Here is a 24,215-nt window from a genome sequence, read left to right as displayed (position 1 = left end):
TTGGAAAAATTATTTTACGTAATAAAAATTATGATTTTTGATAAATTATATATTTAACCTTTTATAAAATTTATCTTAAATTTACTTATATAACTTATTTTGTTATTTTAAATATGACTAAATTTTTGAAGACTCTAGATAATTCTAATCCGTAATATAATTTTATTTATTGAACCCGAAGTTAAACTTATTTTACATCGATTTTTTTAATTTAAATAAAATATTTAATATCTTCAACACTCTCTGTATTGAAAAAAGTATTTGTGCATTTCAAAACATTTTCTATAATTTTATTAAATTTAGTTTATGTGATTTAGTTTTTATTTTAAATGAAACTATTTTTAAGATGTTGAGATAATTCAGACCCGTATTATGATTTTGTTGATTTAATCATTTGTTATTTAAACTTGATTTTATTTTGAGGTTTCATTTAATAAATGATTTCAAATAATTACTAACGTGAAAGATTTTTTGGAAAGATATGGTGTAAATATTTAAGAAACAAAATGTTTAAAAAAGCTAAGAACTGAATTATTAAATACTATTTACTGTAATTACAAAATAATGACTTTTTACTGGTTGCAAATACTACTGGCAAAAAGGTACATACAATATTTGTAATTAATTGGAAAAGTCAAGACCATATTCATAAGAAATATTTTAATAGTATAAATGTTCATGCCTAACTGATTTTATAAACAGATTAAAAACTGTTTATTTAGTAAAATAATTATATTAAATGAAAAATTAAGTGACAGTAAATGTAACACATTTTTATTTTTTTATTTAAATTATTATTTTATTCATAAAAACATGGTTTTGAATAATATTTTTGGTTACGTTATTTTCCACCGGTTGAAACAAAAATAAATTTTTTTTACTAAATCGAACATTTAACTATATATAAAATTTAGTTATTTACATTTTTGATTTTATAATTGGCACAAAATCTATATTGATTAACTAATAAATAAAAATCTGCATTATTATTATTATGGTAATATAATTAATGATGTATATTATCGTTAAGGTAATATAATTAATAAAATTATTAAGCTAATTGAAATATAGAAATACAATTAATGTAATATAATTAATGATATGTATTATCGTTAAGGTAATATACTTAATAAAATTATTAAGCTAACTAAAATATAGAAATATAATTAATGTAATACTATTCATGTTTCCAAACAACTTTCATTTAGAGTACTATACTTGTTTCCAAACATCTCCAAAATGTACTTCAACTTTAATAATATAGATATATTATCGTTAAGGTAATATAATTAATAAAATTATTAAGCTAATTAAAATATAGAAATACAATTAATTAATATAATTAATGATGTGTATTATCGTTAAGGTAATATAATTAATAAAATTATTAAGCTAACTAAAATATAGAAATATAATTAATGTAATACTATTCATGTTTCCAAACAACTTTCATTTAGAATACTATACTTGTTTCCAAACATCTCCAAAATGTACTTCAACTTTAATAATATAGATAGATGTGCACCTTTTTTTTCATCCAAAAATGCAATGATTTATAAGTGTAAGAATGTATAAATATATATTTTATCATCATAAGAATGTATATTTTCATCCGAAAAAGAGAAATAATTTTTAAGTTTATTAACTAAGTTACTTTTATTATTCTTCAAAAAGTGCTTGCAAGGCTATCAGTATCACTCGTTAGGACAACACGGAAGACAACCGAAGTTTGTTAAAAAAAAAGAAGCAAAACGATCTGCTTTCACAAATCACTTTTTGTCTCTAAAGCCAATTAAAAGACGAATGCAAGAGCTATATCGTAGTGGCAACAGCTTCCGGTTGATAAGGAAGTATCTGATGAGCCGTGGGGACATTGCTCTTTGACTTGTTAGACACACGGCTCGCTCTTGGTTCCTTCACCGGTGTCACTTTCATCGTCGAGGACTCTGCGAGAACTTTCCTCACCTCGTTCGCCAGCTCTATTACATAATCCTCCTCATGCCCTGTATGAAACAACAACAACAACAACAACGCTCAACACATCAAGAAAAACGTCTATGTTGGTTATCAACGTTTAATAAAAAAAGAAAGGAGCTTTGGACTAACCGATGTCATGCATTGCCTTCTCTAGCAGGAAGAGATAATCTCTATTGTTACCACATGGTCCATTGGCTGTCGCAATTTGTCTTTACATATATCAAAACAACTAGCTAGTGTGAGGACAAGAATCTGCCGTGTAAATTGAAGGAACAGAGGTTGTTGATGTAGAGGCTTAAGTGTTTTACCTTGCCATGTCTTCTAATGGCGCAGGTCCAAGGTAATACTTGTTGGAGACCTTGTCTGGAGTAGAAGTGAATCTGAATATTGTAAAAGAAAAAACGCATTCATGATAAATCACAACGCAGACTTCAGAAGAAAAGCAAAAGACACAGCGCCATTCTCAAGGACCCGTAAAGAGAAAACAACTTACACTATCACTCCAGTTACAGATGGCTTCAGGGGATCATCTTCCTGTGTAAAAGTTAAGAGAAGAAACATTTTGAGGTCAACATTATTAGGAGTAGAAGAGAATAGGAGGCGTATTTGAATAGAGTCGGGCATGTTGTGACTCACTTTGTAAAAGTCTACACATGTCTTGAGATCATATTCACACTCTCTACGTTCCAAGTACTGGTAGATAAATAGATTGATCGACACAAAAGTCATGAACATGAAACATCAAGCAAACTAGTTTTTAGGATGCAGAGAACATACCTCCATAGCCAGACGTTCTTCTTCTGGCCCTCCACGGACACAGAAAGCAGCACCCCACTGTCAAAAAAGTATTGGATTGTTAAGGAATGTATGAGACTAAACAGACTCTAAGATCACTGAATAATATAGGCAACTTACGCATATGGCTTCTTCATCTTTCTCGAGTGTGCAAGTTCTTGCAGGGTGTTCTGGTGTACCTCTGTGATCAATGCAAGCTAACAAGTCACATCAAACACAAGAGAATCAATTTCAATCATCAATACTTGAGAAGAAGTGATAAATCAATCAATCAAATTGTTTACTTGAACAAAAAAAAGGGATAAGGAGTGTTACCAAGATCAAAGACACGTTTATATCCCTTGATGAAACCCAACACTTTCTCGTCGTAATGAAATCCTGGGTTCCACACAAGAGAGCCATAACCAAAGACCCACATCACCATCTTCTGCAGTTAAATGCTGTAAACACGTTAAAAAAAAAAAAACTAAGATTAATATATAAAATGATTTTGTGGAGGGTAAATGCCGCGGAAAAAAGCTAAAACATGTAAAGCAAAGACAAGGTAAGAGCCAAAAGGAACACATATGTGCAATGTATAATTACGACAAATCACAACTTGAGCTTTAAACATCAACAGGTAAGCTCAGTTTTAGAGTTTTCTTCAGGACAGCTCAGACAAGCAAATATTAAGACCCAAAACGAAATCGTCTTTGTTTCAGTTTAAAGAACAAAGGGGGAAATAAAATTAGGTAGGTTATGAGTTTCCATAGCAGTGATGCAGATAAAGAGCATGAATCACCAAACCTAGTGGACACGTGCTAACAAAATCGACCAAAAAAAAAGGGCCTAACTTTTTTCTATAGAAGTTGGTGCAATAATGGTAATCAAACAGTTCCTCCGATTACAATTAACATTAATTTTAACCAGACAGAATACTCGTTAAGAAGATACCTACACCTAAATGCTGTGGAGAAGAGGAGAAACCAAAAAAAATCAAAACGTTACCGTCAGGGACGATCTTCGTGAAGAGAAAAACGCAATCCCACGGGTAGACAAGATCTCCTCCCGTAAATAAAAACCCGAAAAAAAGCTGAGAGAAACTGGTGGGAGGAGAGATTGCAGAGGATGGTAGAGGGAACGACGTCGTTTATGTTCGAATGGAGCTGGTAATGGTGATGAGACCACTTATAGCTCCTTTCTCCCTCCTTTCTCTCTGAATCCCCCTCTCTCTCTCTCTTATTTTTTTCTCTTTCTTCTTTCGGGTTGAGGAGGAGGCGATGTGGAGGAAGATTGGTGCATTTATAGAGAGAGAGAACCGCGTGTTCATGAGACGGGCAATGTTGTATCAAAGTTTCATCTAGGTACTTGTCTGTTCCGCGGTCCCATTGGTCACGTGACGGACCGGTGAAGACGCTTGTCTTCCCAATGTACTTATTTCTTCTCAAAACAAAGTAATTATTCTTAATTTTAATTAATTTCTTTTTTTTTTAGTGGAAAATGTTTTTTTTTCCTACATAATAGAGAGATACGTTTAGAAACTAATTTCCAAATTTTACAAAATGACAAAAACATTTGGAGAATTTATCTATCATCAATCCTAACGCACACAAAGATGTCCTTATCACTTTATCAGTCTATTGTGAATTCACCCTCGCGGTTCAATAACCATTGTTGGCCCGTGAATGTAATGCATGAGTTTTTAAAAATATTTAGAAAAGTTTTTTGATCTTTGAGGCAAACGAAGACACAATTAACAAACACAACACACAAGAGTCAGAATGTATTTGTTACACAAACGCAGATACATACATCACCGACGTCACTGGTTACTTAAAACAACAATATTTTGGGGGGGGGGGACTAACTTAAGGTACGGAATAAGACTAATTTATTTAACTGTTTTTGGAGGGCTTAGCTTAAGGTAAAAATATAATAAGACTAGTTTTATTTTAACTATTCACAAATTGACAATTGCGCTTGTTCATGAATTACGCCATGACAAAATTCAAGATGGGTTTGGGCATGTGAACTGCTAATAGCCCTTTTCTGTGATATTGGGCATTGGCCATAGTGGGCTAGACTCCGGTGTGGGACTGTGTAGACTCGTCCAAGCAGATCGCCTTATCCATTGGGCCATGGAGTCTTTTTTGCTTAAGTTATACAATAATTTAACTAATTATATTGGTAACAAATTCTAACCAATTCAAATAAATGAAACCATACTAAAACTGAAATGTATGACGACGCCATGAACAAATTTACAATGTTTTCAAGTACACTGTTATTGGATGATTAATCAAAACCACCTAGTGAGGCAGTAGATTATACAATGTATAGTCACAAACATTATTAGAGGGGACGAAGCTGAATTAACCACTACAATTATGAGGCAACACATCTGAATTTGTGGATGTAATAAGAAAAGAAAATGTGTACAACTCATATGTTTTGACAACACTGATGGAGGTCATTGACTTTCATGTAATCTACAAAAAGATTTACTCTCACAAAAAAATGTCAAATTCGGAATAAGACGTTCAAGATTTTAAAATCTAGTAAAATGAAAGATTAGAAACACGTAATCAAGTCCAGGATTGTGATTAAGCCATCCAAGCTTTAGATTAGACAAATACTTACTTGGCTCCACGTTCTTGGAGCATTTCTAAATGAAAACTCACATTTTAGCAAAAGACGAAAACGATTTGTTGCGTGACCTTTGCTGTCATCTCGCCATCAGCCGTCCTTTCATTCTCATTCCGACAAAAAGCTTCATCATATAGCTTACTTCTTCCTCCAAAACACACATTTTTGGATTTGTTTTCGCTCCGGCGATCGAGATGATCCGTCATGACAAACCTGCTGTGGTATGTTTATCCTCTCTTTTAGTATTACTCGCCTTCAGCTTCACCGTTCCTATCTCCGGGAACGGTGACGCTGATGCTCTTTTGAAGTTCAAGTCATCTCTCGTGAACGCCACCGTCCTCACCGGGTGGGACTCTAACGATCCTCCTTGCACCGGGAAAAAAGGAAGCGACTCGAAATGGAAAGGAGTGATGTGTTCCGCTGGCGTCGTCTACGCTCTCCGTCTCGAGAACATGAGCCTCGCGGGGACGCTTGACGTGCAAGCGCTCGGGTCGATGCGGAGTCTCAGGAGCGTCAGCTTCATGCGCAACCGTTTCGAAGGTCCGATACCGAGTGGACTCGGCGGGCTTGCATTTCTAGTGCATCTTTACTTGGCGCATAACCGGTTCTCGGGAGAGATCGACGGTGGTTTGTTTGCCGGAATGAAGGATCTTGTGAAGGTTCATCTTGAAGGAAACATGTTTTCCGGTTATATTCCCGAGTCGTTGGGGAAACTGCCGAAGCTGACTGAGGTTAATCTTGAGGATAATTTGTTCACCGGGAAGATACCACCGTTTGATCAGAGTAATCTCGTTACCGTTAACGTTGCTAACAATCGATTAGAGGGTCGTATTCCATTTAATCTTGGCCTCATGAACATCACCTTCTTCTTAGGTAATCATCATCATCATCATCATCATCATCATCATGTCTTGTTCCTTTGATTGTTTATCATAATATAGGTACTAAGTGATTAGTCTGTTTTTAACCCGTAGAGAAATAAATAATAACGGCTGTGGTTTTAGTTTACAAATATCAATCAGTAATGCATGCGCATATTCAATTAGTCTTGAAAACTTGAAAGTCTATAAGGAATTATTTGAACATCTGATATTACCAACCATGGGAAACTTTGAACTTTTTATGTCATGGGACAGGACTCTTTGCAATTAGTGAGCAGCAGGTTTACAAGCGTTTTGAATTTTACATGTGAGGTTACAATATTAATTTGACAGTTTGCAATATGATTAGTTTTCTTCTAGAATCATATGTGAAAAATATTCTGTATGATAAATCAAAAGATATTTCAATAAGATTTTCATAATTTACAATAAAATAATAAAAAATGTACGATAGAGATTTTGAAACCTATGAATTCATTTCATTTCATTTGATTTATATTTTTTTAATTTTGAAATTACTACACAATTATGTTTTTATCAAAATATATTATTGTTACATTAATGAAATTCTCAAATGGTCATCTTTCTCTAAATGCTTAATGGGCCTATGGACAAAGGGGCCACGTAAGATCTCACAATTCAAATAATTCGTTTGAGGGTCTAAAACAGGTAACAAGGGGCTGTGTGGACCGCCTTTGCTTCGCTGCAGATACACTGGTCCGCCGTTGGTCACGGTGTTTCTCCTCGCTCTCACCGTCCTCGCCGTCGTAGTCCTCATAACCGTCTTCTGCTCCATTTGCATCCTCAGCCGTCGTCAACGCAAAGGAGGGAACGAACACGATCACGCCCCTCAAAGCCACGGACTCGGCACAATCTATGGACCAACCGAGCAACAACAACAAAGTGAGAAGAGCTCGCAAGACTCCAAGGTGTACAGGAAGCTAGCCAACGAAGTCGTGAAGCGAGACTCAACAGCAACATCATCATCAGTGTTATCCGAGAGAGGTCTGCCTCGAGAGGAAGATCACAAGGGAGGAGGAGGAGGAGATCAACGGAAGCTGCATTTCGTTAGGAACGATCAGGAGAAGTTCACGCTCCAGGATATGCTCCGTGCGTCGGCGGAGGTTCTCGGCAGCGGGGGGTTCGGATCGTCGTACAAGGCGGCTCTGACGAGCGGGCGTGCGGTGGTTGTGAAGAGGTTTAGGTTTATGAGTAATATCGGGAGGGAAGAGTTTTACGATCATATGAAGAAGATCGGACGGTTGTCTCACCCTAATCTCCTTCCGTTGATCGCTTTCCACTACAGGAAAGATGAGAAGCTTTTCGTCACTGATTACATTCCCAATGGCAGCCTCGCCAATCTCCTCCATGGTTAGTGTTATTCATCTCCTCTAATGATGATTATTTGTGGTAGTACCGGGCATTTGTTTTTTTTTTGGTTCCTTCGGTTTGGTTTATTTAGTTTCCGGGTTATTTGGGTTGAGATGTTTAGGAACCGAACATTTTTGGATCAGTTCGGTTCGGATAATGTTGGGTTCAAATCGGATTTCTATTTTTTTCAAAAAAAATGAAATAGAACCGAATTACGGGTTTCGTTTGGATTAAAAACTCAAAAAACCAAAAAAAATTCTGAAAACCCGAGTTAAACCCGAAAAACCAAAAATATCCGGGCAACTCCTTTTTGGATATTTTTAATTTATAAATTATATTTATATGTATTAAATTAAAATTAATTATTATTTTTAATATATTCTGGATATCCATTCAGTTTTTGGTTTCGGACCCGATTCAGTTTCAATTTTTGGTTTAAAAATATAGAAACCAGTCGGGTTTCAGTAACTTTTGGTCTGGTTTCGGTCTCGGTTTTTTCTGTTCGGATTTGGTTTGGTTTTCGGGTTTCGGATAATATTGCTAGAAGTAATTTGGGAAGAATCTGATTAAAATTGGTTTGGTTGATTTTGAAGCGAACCGGACACCCGGTCAGGTGGTTTTGGATTGGCCGATCCGGCTAAAGATTGCAAGAGGAGTCACCAGAGGTTTAGCTTATCTCTACAGAACATTCCCCGATCTGAACCTCCCTCACGGCCATCTCAAATCATCCAACGTGTTGCTTGACCACGACTTCGAGCCGCTACTAACGGACTACGCTCTCGTGCCGGTAGTCAACAAAGATCAATCTCACCAGTTCATGGTGGCGTACAAGTCACCAGAGTTCACTCAGCAAGACCGAACATCAAGAAAGTCTGACGTCTGGAGCTTGGGAATCTTAATCCTCGAGATACTGACGGGGAAGTTTCCGGCGAACTATCTCCGGCAAGGGAAGGGAGCTGATGACGAGCTAGCTGCATGGGTTGAGTCGGTAGCGAGAACAGAGTGGAATGCTGACGTGTTTGACAAGGAGATGCATGCAGGGAAAGAACAGGAAGGGCAGATGTTGAAGCTGCTCAAGATTGGGTTGAGATGTTGTGACTGGGACGTGGAGAGGAGAATGGAGCTTCACGAGGCTGTTGATCGGATAGAGGAAGTTGATCACAGAGAGGCGGGTGGAAGTCAAGAGAGTTTTCGATCTTCGTACGTGACAGCTAGTGATGGTGATAATCGTTTTTCAAGAGCCATGACTGGGGAGTTCTCGCTTGCGTAATAGGCTTCCTTGTCTCTAACTCTTGTGTCTCTCATTGATGTTTGTTGCGTCTCTGTTTGTAGGTAAAGACTGATCACTTTTTTTTTTAATTTGCGTTCAATTATTTTCTTAGTTATGGTTGATGAGTTAAGCTTTTGTTTTTCTTTTGTGAATACGCGTGCCACTTTGTTTGGTATCATCATCTAGACGCAAAAAAGAAAAATTGTCTTTTATGTCCATGTCTTCTTCAACTTGTCCACTGTTGAGATAAGCAAGAATATTAATTTATGGTTTTCATAAGCTTTGTTGCTTTAGCTATTCTGGGTAACGTTTCCAGCTGGTATATTCTTTGAGAATATTTTGATTTTTACTTTTACAAGTCTGTTCGACAGAGACCTTAAATAAAATTTTATATCTTTTATATTTATTTTTCTTGTCTCCATGTGATTTTCCTTTATCCCTTTTTCTTGGAATTTACAAGCCTTGATCAACCGAGAGAAAAAATATCAAACAAGAATTAAACGTGGTGAAATCTTGTTGCAATCTACTCTCTACTCTGTAGTTTTCCTTGTATCTGTCTGGTTCAGGTATGTTGAGTTTTTCCTTGCTACCTTTTTCTCTGAACAGGTCTTCTGATACTGTTCATCGTCTTTAAAACCTGTTAAAAGATGGTCTGCGTTTCAGTTGTGTTCTCGGTTTCTGATGTTTTTAAACTGGTCATCATATTTGTGTATGTTTGATCATCTAAGATGGGACTAAGGGGTTTTTAATCACCTGAAAAAAATACGCAGGTTTGATTGTAGAGCTATTTAGAACATCTCAGTCTTCATGTGTTGTTTCACTCAGTCACAAAGGATGTGCTCTGTTCTTTAGAAACCCTTGGGAATTGGAATTCACTTTAGCCGTTTTGAATAACATATTATATATAGCATACTCCTATCTTAATCTTAAGGCTAAGGCAACAAAAGCATGTCCATTCTCATATTATTTTAGGTTTCTCTATCCAAGTACAAGAAGCTTAAATAGCCATAGTGGTGTTGCAGTTTAGATGGCAGTAACAGCAGATTACCAAGTCCAGTTTCCCGAAAACGATGATATATACTCTATACTAGCAGCTGAAGGGATTGAGTTCCTTTTGTCACATAGTGGAGAGGTACTCAATCACTCTCTCTCTCTTTCCTTCATACCGTCTGTGATTTTTCTATACTAAACCATAAGCTCACCTTCTATCAGGTGCCACTGGAATACATTCACGGCAAAACGATCTGTCTCTTCTTCTCTGCAAACTGGTGCAGACCATGCAAGGACTTCACTCCAGAACTGGTAAAACTATACGAGAGTCTCCAGAAGCGAGGAGAAGAACTCGAGATCATCTTTGTCTCGTTTGATCATGATATGACTTCGTTCTACGAACACTTCTGGTCCATGTCATGGCTCGCGGTTCCTTTCAGTTTAAGCCTACGCAACAAGTTAATTGACAAGTACAGGGTTGCTCGTATCCCGTCGCTTGTTCCTCTATATCCAGACGAGATCTCGGTTGATGACGACGTTATTGGTCTGATTGAAGACTATGGTCCTGAAGCATTTCCTTTCACTAAGAAGAGAAAAGAAGAACTCAAAGCTATTGATGACGCCAAGCGCGTTGGAGGACAGCTAGAGAAACTCCTTGCCCATGAGTCCCGAAATTACATTGTTTCTAGAAATGGAAGTAAGGTAAGAACTCGAGAGATCATCTTTGTTTCTGATCAAAAGATCCTTTTATGATGATGATTATGTCTATGAGCAATACGCAGGTACTAGTATCTGAGCTTGTGGGGAAGACCATAGGTTTATACTTTGGTGCACACTGGTGTCCGCCTTTTAGATCCTTCACTTCTCAGCTCATAGATGTGTACAACGAGCTTGCTACCTCCACAAAAGGCTCCTTCGAAGTCATCTTAGTCTCAACAGACAGAGACTCGAGAGAGTTCAACATCAACATGACCAACATGCCGTGGCTTGCAATCCCTTACGAGGACAGAAGAACAAGACAAGATCTCTGTAGAATCTTCAACATCAAACTCATACCTGCATTGGTCATCATAGGACCCGAAGGGAAAACGGTGAACACGAACGCGAGAGAAATGGTGTCGCTGTACGGATCAAGGAGTTATCCGTTCACGGAGTCGAGGATCGTTGAGTTGGAAGCTTGTTTGAAGAAAGAAGGGGACTCGTTTCCGAGGAAAGTGAAAGATGAGAAACATGCGCATGAGCTGAAGCTGGATATGGCCAAGGGTTATGTGTGTGATTTCTGTAAGAAGCAAGGTAAGTTTTGGGCGTTTTCTTGTGATGCTTGCGATTATGATCTTCATCCTACTTGTGTGGAAGAACAAGAAGCATCGTTGGTTTAGGAAAAGAGAAAGCCTTATAGTGATTTGTATTAAAAGATTTTGTGATTTTTAGTAAACATCAAGATCTGTTATGTTCTGAAATTAAGACTCAGTTAATGGATTATAATCGAACTTTTATATCACTAACAAATGTGTTATAGTTTTACAACTGTATGCAATCTTTTTCTCACTATTACGATTATTACTCTGATTACCAAAAAGAATATTCAAATAGTTCACGTTGATGGAAAGCTCACTAACCAATTGTAAATTAGCACAATGGCTTCACGCCTCCACAGCTTCTTCATCTCCTTCTTCTTCTTCTTCCTCCTCATCTACAACTGTTGGCTTCCTCTTAGGTCTGCCACACAGTCTCACATTTTTGCCAGACAAGAGCTTCATTGCTTTCTCAAAAGTAACCTCACCTGGTTCAACGTTCTGCCAAGTACAAAGTTATCTTTAAAATGAGAACTACTTTAAACAAAATATTAAAATCCTATCATACACTGTGGATGCAGATCCACAGCTCATTTCCTTATCAAGTACAAGACCAACATCTCCTAAAAAAATGTCCTCTTATTCTAACTATATATATATACTGAGAGCACATCATATTAACAGTAGATAACATAACTATACCTTGGGAACAGTAGCCATAGTGCGGCGATGTCGAACAGTAAATCCAGATTTACTAAGCTTCAAGAACACAGGCTGCCCATCTTCAGGGTGGTTTCCCTGATGATCAGAAATGAGCAAATCAAGCCAGCAGTCAACTCTCCAAAAATGTTGAAACGCAACAAAACTTTAACCTTAATATAAGGCTTACCAGTGTCAGAGGATAGCGTAATAATTCGAGAGCACCTTCAAGCGTAATAGAGTTCACATCCTTTATCTGAGAAAAAATTAAGGTAGCAAGAGATTTCTCAGTATAGAAAAGGCAAAGCATTATATCACCAAAATACAACTGGCACACAGATGCACACTTGAACGTTTACTCAGTAAGAGAAACATAGAGAACGTTTTATTTGATAAAAACTCCAAACATACATGGGACGCATTTGCTCGTTTTGGTACGTGTCCTTTTTTGTCCTCACCAAGCTGTACATAATGCCCATAGGGGCCGCACTTCAAAATAACCTGAACAAGGAAATGGATTTCAGCAAAACTGAAGTTGTCAACAACAGAAGAGGGTCAGGTCAGAGCAGTGGACACCTTCTCACTGGTATTGGGATGAACACCCAGTAATTTGGGCTCTTCTACGCAGGTATTCTTTGGAGGATCATCTTCATCTTCATCCTCTCCATATAGTGTTTTGGCAACGAACCTGATGCATATGAACCACATAGCTTAAATTATATAGGTGGACCATGATAATAACATTGATAGATAACAAACTCCAAGGCATCTCAAGTGAAAAAAGTTAAGAGATCCAAAAGCCAGCAACTTACTTGCATGAAGGGTAGCCATCACAACCAATGAAATAACCAGAACCAAACTTGCTAACTTTGAAAACTAATGTGCCTTCCGAACAACTGAAATATGGAAAAGAAACCAATCATACACTCGATTCAAACTATGAATACACGTGAAAGTGTTAGCATGGGTTGCCATGCCATGTATAAGAGGAGTTTTACAAAGCAGATTCTCTATCCTGAAATTGATTATAATTCCTAACTTATAGATTATGTGGAAGGGAAAAAGGGATGCAAGACCTCGGGCAAGTCCGTGTGGGATCGGGAAGGGAAGAAAACAAAAAGTCCTCGTATCTTTTTTCCAACATTTTTTCCACCTGTAAATGTATATGATAACGTAAGAATCTAAGAATATCTTTCTTTCCAGAAAAGTAGACTTAAAAGAACGTATTCTCAGAGAGTACCTGTTGGATTTGGACATTTTCGACACGTTTACAATAAGCGCTGAATCGTGTCCAGTAGTCTCTTAGGAGACCTTTCCATTCAGTTACACCACCAGAAACGTTGTCAAGCTGAAAGGAAAATCATTCATAAGCAAAATATTGATTATCTCATCTATGAATATCGTAAAAATATATATATGGAATATGTAGAAATTGCTATAGCCAATACAGCCTCGAGCAAAAAAAACAAAACAAATTAATAATCCACCTCAGTCTCCATATCAGCAGTAAAACTGTAGTCTGTGACCTCGGTGAAGTAGTTGGTAAGAAAAGCTGAAACCTGGAAACATAGTACAGAGGTTAGAAAGATAATGGTTGGTTTACTAAATCATGAACCAGTGGAGCTTAATTAATGAGGGAAAAAAATACCATCCTCCCACGGAACTCCGGATACAGTACTCGGCTCTTTATTGTTAGGTACTTCCTGTCCTGTACAAGTAAAGGAGGGTTACTGCTAATTTCAGGTGACTTAAGAGTCTCTCTTTAACCTCTAGCAAGTAACAGAAGCAATAGAAAAAAAACACACCACTTTCTTAAACCAAGCACATACCTGTAGAACTTTAAATATAGATGCATATGTCGAGGGTCTACCTATCCCGAGCTCCTCAAGCTTTTTGATCTGAATAACATTAAAACATGTTTAACAAACTATGTATTGTAAGACCTGGCGACAGTACACTAAAAACAGTTTCATGCCTAATATCTCTGCGTAACCAACAAATTCATTGTTCAGAATAGTTCAGTTTTTGACTTGAGAACAGTAAGTAAGATCAAGAAGGTAAAAAAAAAAACGAGCGGATTTTTTTTCTAGTAAAAAAAAACTGAGTCAGTCCTCATTTTCCTAATCATATATATTCCTCTTAGCCTATAGAAAACTATTCACTGTCACCACTAATCCAAGAAGAGTCTACACTGATGGAAACATAGTGTGGAACTAGATCTTAGACCAACTTATGAAACGAAAGAAATGAGGAACACTATACCAGTGACCCCTCGGAATAGCGTGGTGGGTGCTGAGTATAGTGCTGCTTGAGTTCCACTTCGCCAATATTTAGCAGATCCCCATCCTGAAAAGATGAGAAAGAAAATGACAACCACGGTAAAAGCATACGTAAATTTTTTTTGTGATATTAGGAATGGCACCTTCAACAAACTGAGAGTTTCAAAAGTTTCCTCCCGCTCACGAGTCTTTTCATCGTCTTTGGTTCTGATTGCCTTAGCTTCGGGGTCCTAAAACATAAAACAACAAAAATTTACTTAGAAGGATCTGTCACTAGCTCATAACAAAGAAAATTGAAACCTAACTAGGAAAAGACGTCAAAAAACCTGCAGATGACAATTAGAGCAAAGGAAAGTTACAAAAATTGCTCCTACAAGCCAAACTATATGAAAACATCGATAATATGAAATAGGTTGTACCTCGTAAACTGCCTGGTATCCAAGGAAGTCGACTTTTGAGCATGAAGATCTGAAGATAATGGATTCAGAGGCATTTCCAATATCAAGTTGTATCTGAGAAAGAAAAGAGTTAGAAATACAATAGAAAAATATGTTAGTTTGCAAAATTGAACCTTGAGTAACTCACATATTAGCCGGCATGACACTATATGCATGACTTAAAGGAAAATTAGCACATATATTACCTGCACAACAGAAGCAGGCTCCATCTGACATGCCACAGCTCGTGACCATATTAAGGTATATAAATTTAGAGAATCCGCATCAAGCAGGCTAGCAATCGTTGCTGGAAATGCATGCAAAAGATGTTGAGAGTTATGACAAATAAAATTATATAATAAAATACTGATGATGACTAAAGTAATTCATATAACCTGAAGAAACACTGGTAAATGATTGTACTTACACGGTAATCTACGTATATTGGTAGGTCTAATAGCTTCGTGAGCCTCCTGAGCGTTTTTAACCTTTTTAAAATATTTACGAGGACCATCTGATGTAAAGTTCTTCCCATATCTGCAGATAGTAAGTTAATGACTGATAAAGTTTTCTCAAGTAAAATCAAATGGACTTGCAGATGCATTTACATGTCTTACCTTTCTTCCACCAAGGACTGTATATCTTTGATAGCTTCATCAGCAATCTGATGGGAACAGAAACAAAATAAATAAATCCAGGAAAATTATAATGATTTTGAAAATCAAAACAAAGTATAGAGGTCACTCACATGTAAACCATCTGTTCGCATGTATGTTATAAGACCAGTTGATTGACCATCGGAAAGTTGGACACCCTCATAGAGTTTTTGAGCAAGCTGAAATGTACTTATTATCAGCAAACATGCAGTCAATAAAAAAAGCGAAATAAAAAAAGAAAGAATAAAGTTTCAGTTTCTTAACCTTCATGGTATAAGCTGATGAAAAATGCAATTTGTTAGCAGCGTCCTGCTGGAGGGTTGATGTTATATATGGAGTTGGTGGATTCTTCCTTGTAGTGCTTTTTTTAATGCCCTTAACTAGAAAACTTTCTGACTTTATCCTTTGCTCAATGTCCTGAGCCTTTGCTTCAGAGCTGATAGAAAGCTGACTCAACTTTTTGGAATTTAAACTGGTCAAGTGAGCTGAAACAGCGGATGAATTATCTTTCCCTTGCACTTTGATCCCTACAGTCCAGTACTCCTGAGGCTTAAACCCGTCAATTTCAGTTTCTCTATCACATATAAGAGCCAAAGCAGCAGACTGGACTCGCCCAGCTGATGGGCAACCTGGAAGTTTCCTCCAAAGAAGCGGTGAAATGTTAAATCCGATTAGATAATCAAGAGCACGCCGTGCGAGATATGCGTGTACCAAGTCCCCGTCAATTTCTCGTGGGGACTGAAGTGCAGTTTTTATGGCCGATTCAGTTATCTCGTGAAATACAACCCTTGCTACTGTCATACTCTCGTGCAAGGCACCCTGCTGCTGCAACATCTCGATGATGTGCCAGGCGATTGCCTCTCCTTCACGATCTGGATCCGATGCAAGAATCAGATTTTCAGCTCTGAGGAATAAGGTAAGCAGAATGAGATAGAGAAGCATAGCTTGAAGCATTTATATATATCTCAATAGCTAGACAGCACAATGACACACCAGGAAACTATTCTAAAGAGAGGATAGTTAATGTGGATTTTTTAAAAGTAGCTTAACAAGTAAGAAACCTTACCCATTTAATGCCATCTTTATGCTCTTAATATGAGTCCAGGCGGAAGATGGAACCTCCCAAACCATGCTAAAATCGTCATCTGGCCTCACTGAACCAGACCTTGAGGCCAGGTCCCTGATATGACCATAACTTGGCAAAACCTCATACATGTCACCAAGATAACCCTGAATAACCTTTGCCTTTGTGATTGACTCAACGACAATAACAGATTTCCCACTTGGCGGAAAAAGCGGTTTAGAAGCATTTTGACCTCGGTGCTCTATGCTGTTTTTCATGGGCTGCGCTTGAGAAACCTGCTTCGGTTTTCCACTTTTGGGCACCTCCACTATGGGATTTTTTGCCACCTCCTTCTGAGAAGTGTACTGTTAGGTAAAGTAAGCAAGAGCAAAACTATTTATCTCACAAAAATTTAGAAGTTTAAAAATACCTTAGCGGATGAAGATTTCGGTTTGCCAGAACCAGAATGATGTTTTGGCTTGGGAACGCTTTTTGAACTCTCTTCAACAGAGATCGCCTCCAGAACTGGTACCGCTGGAGATGACTTATCATCTACTTTCTTGCTCTTCGGCCGCCTTTTTGTTTTGGCAGTAGAGGCTTGCTTACCATTGCTAGCAGGTGAAGCTTCAGTTGATAATTCCACCACCTTAGCTTCTGAAGAAGCCGAGACCTTCTCCTGTTTTGGCGCATTGATTGCTTCTGATGGAGCAGAAATTGTGGGATTTTTTGCCACCTCCTTCTGAGAACCATACTGTTAGGTAAAATCCGCAAGGGTGAAAATCCAAAAAAAAAAATTAAAAAGTTTAAAACCTTAGCAGATGAAGAAGACTTCCGATTTCCAGAACCAGAATGTTTAGTCTTGGGAATGGTTTTCAAACTCTCCTCTACAGAGACCTCTTCTAAAGCCGACACAGTCGAAGAAGATTTATCATCAACTTTCTTTTTCTTTGGGCGCCGTTTTGGTTTGACAGTAGTTGAGGGCTGCGTACCAACAGGTGAAGGTGCAGCTGCTAAATCCACTTTGATGCCACTGCTAACATCTCCAATAACCGGTTCGGTAGCAGTCACCACTTGAGCTTCTGAGGAAGCCAAAACCTCATTCTTCTTATTCTTCTTATTCCAGTTCTTATTGAACTTCTTGACAACCTTATCCTTATTCCCAGTATTAGGGACTTGAGAAAAGTACCTCCCAGGAAACAGTCTGAAACTATTACCTAAAGAACTTAAACTTGAACCGCTCCAATGTGCTGCGTAACTAACGGAGGAACCGAAGGAAGGAAGTGCGCAAGCTAATTTAAAACAGCTTGCGTTCTCTCTTTTGAACTGAACCTGGCATACGTTTCTACAGACTCTATCGACTCTGACTAATGAAGAGGAAGATGAAGCTGGGAAACTCTGAATTGCCCTGCACTGAAACTGCAAACGACAGAAAACAAGTAATCCAAAGTATAAACATTTAGGCATAAAGAAGAAAAATTTGAATCGAAAATGGAGAAATTGAGTAGCCCATAAGAGGAAAGAGTGAAAAAAACACAAAACCTTAGCCATGAGAGGACGAAGAGACAGAGGTGAAGTCGAAGAAGAAGACTTAGCAGCCGCAAGTGAGAGCGTCCTCTGCATTAGGAACAGTCTAATTGATTCAGAAGGTTTCAAATCGTGCCACGAGTGCTTTCGTTGCTTCTCATATAAACCAGACGAAAGAAGAAGAAAAGATTTTTGCTAATGGCGGAGTAAGAAGAAAGGAGAGAGGACTAATAAGGGTTTACCTCTCCTCTCTGGGGTTTATCTGTTTATAATCCGGGTCGGATCAGTTATTATTAAATTAAACCCATCAATTTAACTCGGTACGGGTCTTGTAAATGGGCTTCTCGGCCCAATAAGGGCTCTCTCCGTCTGTCTTTCGTTTGTTTTCTTTCACATTCTTCGTTCTTCTTCGTCTTCAGCTAAGTTTAGCTTCTGCTGCTCCATCTTCCCCAAGCGATATAACTAGGTATTGTTCCTCGCTCTCTCTCCAATTCGGCTTCTGTTTCTTGTTCGTGATCTCAGCTTTTCGTTACTCGATGTTGCTTTTGGTTGTTAGATTCTTCGATTCACCTGTGTTATAGACTCTTAGATACTGATTCGCTAGTGTAGAAGAAGAAGTTGGTTTGTTGTTGTGTTGATTGATATGATAAATTTCGATTGTGCATTCCTAAAATCTCTACAACACAGGTGTTCAGCGTTTACAGATGGATCGAAGGCAGCAGCACGATTATGCTGCATCTTCTGGGCTGCCTTATGCTCAGCAACAAGTCCCCAACTTTCAACAACAACAACAACAGCAGCAATTTGGATTCCATCCTCAACATCATCAACAGTATCCACCACCACCACCAATGAATGCTTCTGGTTTCATGCCTCCTCCTCCTCATCCTTCTATGCAGCAGCAGCAGCAGTTCCCTTACCAGCAGCATCCTATGCAGCAGCACCCACAGATGTTTAATCAACAGCAGCAACCTCAACCTTTCCCTCCACATCATCATCACCTTCCTCCCCCATTCCCTGGACCTTATGACTCAGCTCCTCCTCCTCCTCCTCCTCCACCTCCAGCTGACCCTGAGCTTCAGAAGCGTATAGATAAGCTTGTTGAGTATTCCGTTAAGAACGGTCCTGAGTTCGAGGCTATGATGCGTGATAGACAGAAGGATAACCCTGATTATGCGTTTCTCTTTGGTGGTGAAGGGCATGGTTATTACCGCTATAAGCAGTTTATCTCTATGCATCATCATCCCCCTGGTGGACCTTTCGATCCTCCTCAGTTTCCCTCAGCTTCTATGCCTATGATACATCACCCGCCGAATCCCATGATGAGTCCTGGTGCTTTGGGAGTTCCGCCGGTTCGCCAACCTTCTTTCCCACCGTTCCATGACCACCAGCAGATGCAACAGCAGCATCATCATCTTCCGCAGCAACCTCATCCGTTTGCGCCACCGCCGCCACATGCTCGTCCTGATTTTGATCAGTCAACTCATGCGTTCAGAGGTCTTTCTGGTCCACTCCCTGCTGATGTTGCGGTGGAGCTGAATAGTGTCTTGGCTAATCTGAATGGCACTAAAGACTCTATCAAAAGTGCTAAGATTTGGTTCATGCAAAGATCTCCCTTTGCTCCAGCTTTGGCTGAAGCGCTTAGAGACAGGGTCTTTGCAACGGATGATTCTGAGAAGCAGATGCACATTGTTTATCTTGCTAATGACATTCTCTTTGACAGGTACCTAAACTAAATCACTGGTTGCTGTTTACATAATTCACGAGGCTTATTGTATAGTCTATGCTTTCAAATTCTGGTTCATTTGGTATATATGTGTTGTAAATAATATTTTCTCATTTTGTCGGCTGATGCTATGTTTCCTTTTTAACACAGTTTGCAGAGGAGGACAAACTTGCACGAGTTTGACAACGAAGCCCTTGCTTTCAGACCTGTTTTGGGGTCCATGCTGGGAAAGATTTACCACTGTCCACATAACAAGGAAGCGAACCAGTCACGTCTGGAGAACCTGTTGCAGTTCTGGGCTTCTAAGGAGGTTTTTGATCAAGATACCATCTCCTCCCTTGAGAAAGAGATGAAAAGTGGACCACCTCCAAATACCTTTTCTCGTTCACCCATTATAGCAGCAAACTCATTGCAGCATCCAGGTACTCCTGCTCTTCCCTGAGAGAAACATTAAAACATAACTCAACCAGACACCAACAAGTTTTTTTTTCTATCTTTATATCCACTTGCAGGAATGCTGCAACAGCCACAAAGCAGTAATGTTCCTAGCACAATGAACTTAAATTCGATTCCTCCTGGTGCCTTTCCCGGTTCCGTACCGCTTAACCCCTCTGTTCCACCTCCAACACAGCCACCTGCTGGTGAGAAGCCGGCTCCTTATCCTCTTTTTCCTCCTGGTCTGATCCCTGGGATGGTCAGAAAGATGCAGGTTGGAAGTGGTGTGCCTTACTCTCCACTGAGCCCTCTTGATATCCCGACCGTCATACCCCCGTCTGTTACACCTCAATCTCAAGTACTCGAGAGAGTATCAAAGTTCTTCAAAGAGATAGGTGAGGTGAACCCGAGTGAAGGTCCCATGGGATCTGAATCCCAAGACGACTATGACGATTACGAGCGGGACAGTCCAGTGCGCAAAGGAGGTGCATGCATTCCTCCACCTCCTAATCTACAGGTGGACCCTGAGACAGGAACGTATGCGGATGGAAGCACCGATAAAAAGAGCACGTCCGGGAGATTGGGACTTGGAGCAACAGCTGATCCAAACGAACCAACTCAGTATGATGATGTTTATACATCTTACAGGAAACACAGAAGTACGAATTATCACACAACCATGAGTGCAAGATCTACAGCCAGATGAGATTCAGTTCAACTTCTCATCTTCTAATGGGCTACTCTACTTCAGTTTGTTTAGAGCAACGCAATTAAGCCTTGTTGTCTTGTTACTGTGACAAAAATATGATCTTCTCAGCTTTGGAAAAAAGACTTATCAACACAGCCATTTATCTTGCGTTAATTTTTCTTGCACTAAACCAAACTTTTTGATAGCTCTTCTCATTTCATGTTTTAATCAAGAAATTAGAGATTTTGTATTTCTGTTAATGGTAACGCAAAACCTTGACAAAGACGCAGAAATTAAGAAGACATAATACTATTATATCCTTTTTCCTCGTATACAGAACTGTGATATAAATATCTCGGCTTTGTCGACATGTGTAATATTATTCAACTTTGAAATAGACCATAGCTCTTGAACATCTATTTAGGTAATGCAAAGCCTTTGATAAAAAGAACAGGGGTTTACTTTACTCGGTAATGTGACAGAAACACAAGTATCACAGAACTAAAACAAGATTCACTTGCTCGAAAGGGCAAGAATGAGAGGAAAAGACAAATATCAGCCATTAAAACTCTTAGAAGTATTCATGAGAAAAATCAGCAGAGTTTGACAATGATCCACCGCTTTAGCTTTGAGATGGAAAGATATTAGGGAGCGAGTCTTAGAGGGTCACGAGGGAAGAGCGATGTTTTGCGGATGTTGTTGAGGCCACAGAAGAGCATTACCACTCGCTCCAGACCCACTCCGAATCCACCGTGAGGTGGTGCACCGTACCTGTAAATATTTTTTATTTGTAGCGTCAACTATGATCACCAATGCTAGAAACCAAACTGGCTCAGTTTGTGGTTTATTTATTACCTGAATGAATCAATGTATGTTTTTATTGTCTCGACGTCAATGCCAACTCGTGTTGCCTGTTCCTTCAAAAGTTCCGGGTCATGGACACGTTGAGCTCCTGATATGATCTCCTCACCTAGGACAGAATCCGCAAACATAAGTATTAGAGTGTGGAAACGTAGTCGGTTGAGAAGACAGCTTAATCGGTAAGAGGACACATAAGATATAAAACAGAAACTCAAAGATGCACCTCTTATAAAGACATCGAATGAGTTGCTGTAGTTAGGATCGTCCGCACAAGGCATAGTGTAAAATGGCCTAATCGCCGAAGGATAGCGATGCAGGATGTAGAACTCTGTGTTGTACTTCTCCAGAACGAGCTGGCCAAGCTTTCTCTCAACTTCTGTATTTAAATCTCCAAGAGGATCAGCCTCGACACCAGCTTCCTGTAAACACATCAAGATTTACGGAAACCAATTGTTACTAATAGTCTATTCAGATAACTCATCAAGTCAAATGCAAAAAAGACTAGTCTTACCTTAAGCATTTGAATCCCTTCTGCAAAGGGTAGAATCAATGTTTTTGGAAGAAACTGCAAGTTTAGTGCAGATCATCAGAATACAACAATATACGGAAAAAAAAACTCAGCTTCCTCAAATTACTTGCTTAAATAGCATTGTTACCTTCAATGGCTGAAATGGGTATTGCTTTCTAATAGCTTCAAGTTCCTTCGAGCACCTCTCTTCCAATTTAGTGAATATGAACGGAAACAACTCGCCCACAATATCCATTACCTGCACAGACAACAAGTATTAAGCACCAGTGGCAGAAACTTTATAGTTACTTGAGAGGAAATCATATTACAAACAGCACAAACTTACCTCAGAATAGTGCTTGTGAATCGCCATCTCCACATCGAGACCAATAAACTCACACAGATGTCTATGAGTGAACGAGTCTTCTGCTCTGTAAACAGCACCAACCTCAAAGACGCGTTCCAAGTCACCACATATTGCCATCTGCTTATGAAGCTGAGGAGACTGAGCTAGACAAGCAGGCTGCCCTTTGTACTCCAACCTAAACACAGCAGCACCACCTTCACTACTCCCAGCAATCAATTTCGGTGTGTGGATTTCAAGAAACCCCTTAGATAGTAAGAATTCCCTGAATGCCTGCACAATTATTAGATATTATTCAGCACATGCAACATAGAAGAAAGAAATTAAATCATGGAAGGACCAGGATTACTATTAGCACAGTTCTGATAACATATGTTCAGTGAAAACTTTATCCTAGTCTTGATGCATACACTAATAACACAAAAAGATAAAAACCCTAATCCTCCATGTTGTTGTCCTTGTAGAAGATGGCCTTACAATTTGGACATGGCACTGAATGCGGAAGATAGCTTGATTAGCTGGTGTCCTGAGGTCGATCACTCTGTAGTTCAAACGCGTATCCTGATTAGCACCAGGTTTCCCAGCCTGCAACAATCAACAGCTCTTATAATAAGAACACAAGCCATAACAAAATAATCAAGATACCAGTTCCAACACTAATCTCGAAAACATCATTACTAGGTTACCTGAATCTCTGCTTCACTGCGGGCAGCGTCCTCGACAATAAGTGGTAACTTCTGCAAGGCACTGTTGACGCAGTACACTTTCCTCACTTGAATCTCAACCTACCAAATAACACTTTTAAAAGTTAAACGTCTTTTGATGTGACTCACAATGAACAAATCAAACGAACTGGTACCTGCTGCGTGGTTCCCGTCACAGGATCCTTAGGGATAACGACGATACCAATAACATCGACAAAAGATTCGCCACTCAGCTGCTTAAGGAACTTAACCATGTTGACACTCACATTATTCTCCTTCGATTCAGTAACCACACACTGAACTGTGAATCCACTCTGCCTCAAGAACACAAACCCCTTTTTGTTAGAGATGGGACGATTCGTGTGCACACGGCCTCTGATCAGAACCTCGGACCCCGTCATCTCTTCCACCAGCTCGCTCACGTTAGTCCACTTCTTTCCCTCGACAGCCTCCCTCCACTTCCCGGCTTTAGGATCCGCCGTGGACTGCAACTCGGTGAGCGTGACGTCACCGTAGTTCCTTGAAGACGATTCGTCCTCGAGAGAGAGGGAAGCGGTCTTGCGCGCGGCTTCTTCTTCTTGCTCCTGGCGGCGGCGCAGCTTCTCCAGCTTCGCGGCTTCCTTCTTGGCCGCTTTCTTGCTGATCTTCTCTCCGGATTCCTCCGGTGTCTCTGTGGATGATGATGGAATCTCCGGCTCCGACGACATGGTGATGATGATGGCGATAACTCAAAATCGTTTGCTTGCTTTCTTTTCCACGCGATGGAGAATGAGAAATGTGGAAAAACCCTAAGTTGTTTGTTTTGATGATAATATTTCGTGTTAAATTTGATGTTGGGTTGGGCCTTGATGGGCTTTTGATATTAAAAGTCGACACAAAAGAGGAAAAGTAAATGTTACAGAAGAAGACAAAGCGTGAAGGAGAAAAAAGAACTGTTGCTCGTAACTTTAAAGCAACTTACGCGCCCCTCCAATCATCCGCTGCGGAGAGTGGGACACGTGTCAGCACTTTAAAGCGCGTGTGAGACAGTTTATCACAGAGAGTGAGAGTGAGAGAGAGAGAGAGAG

At 39.2% G+C, this 24,215-nt stretch overlaps 6 protein-coding genes across 14 annotated transcripts in view; 3 read left to right on the top strand and 3 right to left on the bottom strand.

The window, feature by feature from the left end:
- The window catches only part of LOC108843555 (probable nucleoredoxin 3), a 20,917-nt gene extending 9,548 nt beyond the window's left edge, over window positions 1-11,369 (top strand). The window contains exons 1-4 of one of the 5 annotated variants that reach the window (XM_018616779.2): window positions 9,345-9,485; window positions 9,942-10,051; window positions 10,132-10,611; window positions 10,692-11,369. In XM_018616779.2, the coding sequence (XP_018472281.1) occupies window positions 9,947-10,051; window positions 10,132-10,611; window positions 10,692-11,288 (1,182 nt within the window). In that variant the 5' untranslated portion in view covers window positions 9,345-9,485; window positions 9,942-9,946 and the 3' untranslated portion in view covers window positions 11,289-11,369. Of the gene's footprint in view, window positions 1-9,344; window positions 9,486-9,891; window positions 10,052-10,131; window positions 10,612-10,691 lie in introns of those variants that run through there. The other 4 variants (XM_057003484.1, XM_057003481.1, XM_057003483.1 and 1 more) reach the window with 4 other exon arrangements.
- On the bottom strand, window positions 1,619-4,062 carry LOC108828905 (gamma-glutamylcyclotransferase 2-2). 3 transcript variants are annotated; one of them, XM_018602572.2, is made up of 9 exons: window positions 3,760-4,062; window positions 3,088-3,199; window positions 2,893-2,969; window positions 2,755-2,811; window positions 2,614-2,670; window positions 2,471-2,511; window positions 2,286-2,357; window positions 2,107-2,186; window positions 1,619-2,003 (listed from the first exon to the last, which is right to left on the bottom strand). In XM_018602572.2, the coding sequence occupies exons 2-9, from the start codon at window positions 3,194-3,196 to the stop codon at window positions 1,813-1,815; spliced, it is 684 nt and encodes a 227-aa protein (XP_018458074.1). In that variant the 5' UTR covers window positions 3,197-3,199; window positions 3,760-4,062; the 3' UTR covers window positions 1,619-1,812. The 3 variants fall into 3 exon arrangements, with proteins under 3 accessions (XP_018458074.1, XP_018458067.1, XP_056859465.1); XM_018602565.2 differs by having other exon boundaries at window positions 3,088-3,212; window positions 3,760-4,057; XM_057003485.1 differs by lacking the exon at window positions 3,760-4,062 and adding an exon at window positions 3,358-3,506 and having other exon boundaries at window positions 3,088-3,212.
- LOC108839559 (probable LRR receptor-like serine/threonine-protein kinase At4g31250) lies at window positions 5,592-9,171 on the top strand. Its single transcript, XM_018612310.2, has 3 exons — window positions 5,592-6,270; window positions 6,948-7,649; window positions 8,243-9,171. The coding sequence occupies exons 1-3, from the start codon at window positions 5,592-5,594 to the stop codon at window positions 8,917-8,919; spliced, it is 2,058 nt and encodes a 685-aa protein (XP_018467812.2). The 3' UTR covers window positions 8,920-9,171.
- A 15-nt stretch (window positions 11,370-11,384) lies between the features above and the next one.
- Window positions 11,385-18,087, bottom strand: LOC108843553 (uncharacterized). Of its 3 annotated transcripts, none has more exons than XM_018616775.2 (23): window positions 17,878-18,087; window positions 17,149-17,754; window positions 16,769-17,077; window positions 16,342-16,703; window positions 15,540-16,179; window positions 15,368-15,454; window positions 15,237-15,283; window positions 15,047-15,156; window positions 14,826-14,926; window positions 14,602-14,694; window positions 14,326-14,412; window positions 14,166-14,249; window positions 13,733-13,801; window positions 13,552-13,611; window positions 13,391-13,462; window positions 13,144-13,251; window positions 12,980-13,056; window positions 12,716-12,799; window positions 12,480-12,591; window positions 12,315-12,404; window positions 12,094-12,159; window positions 11,907-12,002; window positions 11,385-11,705 (listed from the first exon to the last, which is right to left on the bottom strand). In XM_018616775.2, the coding sequence occupies exons 1-23, from the start codon at window positions 17,956-17,958 to the stop codon at window positions 11,553-11,555; spliced, it is 3,594 nt and encodes a 1,197-aa protein (XP_018472277.2). In that variant the 5' UTR covers window positions 17,959-18,087; the 3' UTR covers window positions 11,385-11,552. The 3 variants fall into 3 exon arrangements, with proteins under 3 accessions (XP_018472277.2, XP_018472279.2, XP_018472280.2); XM_018616777.2 differs by having other exon boundaries at window positions 16,342-16,691; XM_018616778.2 differs by having other exon boundaries at window positions 16,342-16,688.
- Window positions 18,088-18,222: 135 nt separating this feature from the next.
- Window positions 18,223-20,885, top strand: LOC108842328 (uncharacterized). Its single transcript, XM_018615201.2, has 4 exons — window positions 18,223-18,328; window positions 18,550-19,585; window positions 19,739-20,010; window positions 20,101-20,885. Exons 2-4 carry the CDS (start codon window positions 18,567-18,569, stop codon window positions 20,727-20,729), a joined length of 1,920 nt encoding a protein of 639 aa, XP_018470703.2. The 5' UTR covers window positions 18,223-18,328; window positions 18,550-18,566; the 3' UTR covers window positions 20,730-20,885.
- A 263-nt stretch (window positions 20,886-21,148) lies between these two features.
- On the bottom strand, window positions 21,149-23,926 carry LOC108842327 (aspartate--tRNA ligase 2, cytoplasmic). The gene is made up of 9 exons (XM_018615200.2): window positions 23,304-23,926; window positions 23,131-23,229; window positions 22,922-23,029; window positions 22,427-22,717; window positions 22,229-22,339; window positions 22,084-22,137; window positions 21,796-21,991; window positions 21,567-21,681; window positions 21,149-21,482 (listed from the first exon to the last, which is right to left on the bottom strand). Exons 1-9 carry the CDS (start codon window positions 23,853-23,855, stop codon window positions 21,356-21,358), a joined length of 1,653 nt encoding a protein of 550 aa, XP_018470702.1. The 5' UTR covers window positions 23,856-23,926; the 3' UTR covers window positions 21,149-21,355.
- Window positions 23,927-24,215: the final 289 nt, after the last annotated feature.

This window comes from Raphanus sativus, chromosome 2 (genome assembly GCF_000801105.2).
Source record: "Raphanus sativus cultivar WK10039 chromosome 2, ASM80110v3, whole genome shotgun sequence".
NCBI classification, from domain to species: Eukaryota; Viridiplantae; Streptophyta; class Magnoliopsida; order Brassicales; family Brassicaceae; genus Raphanus; species Raphanus sativus.
This window is presented reverse-complemented; position numbering and strand designations above follow the sequence as displayed.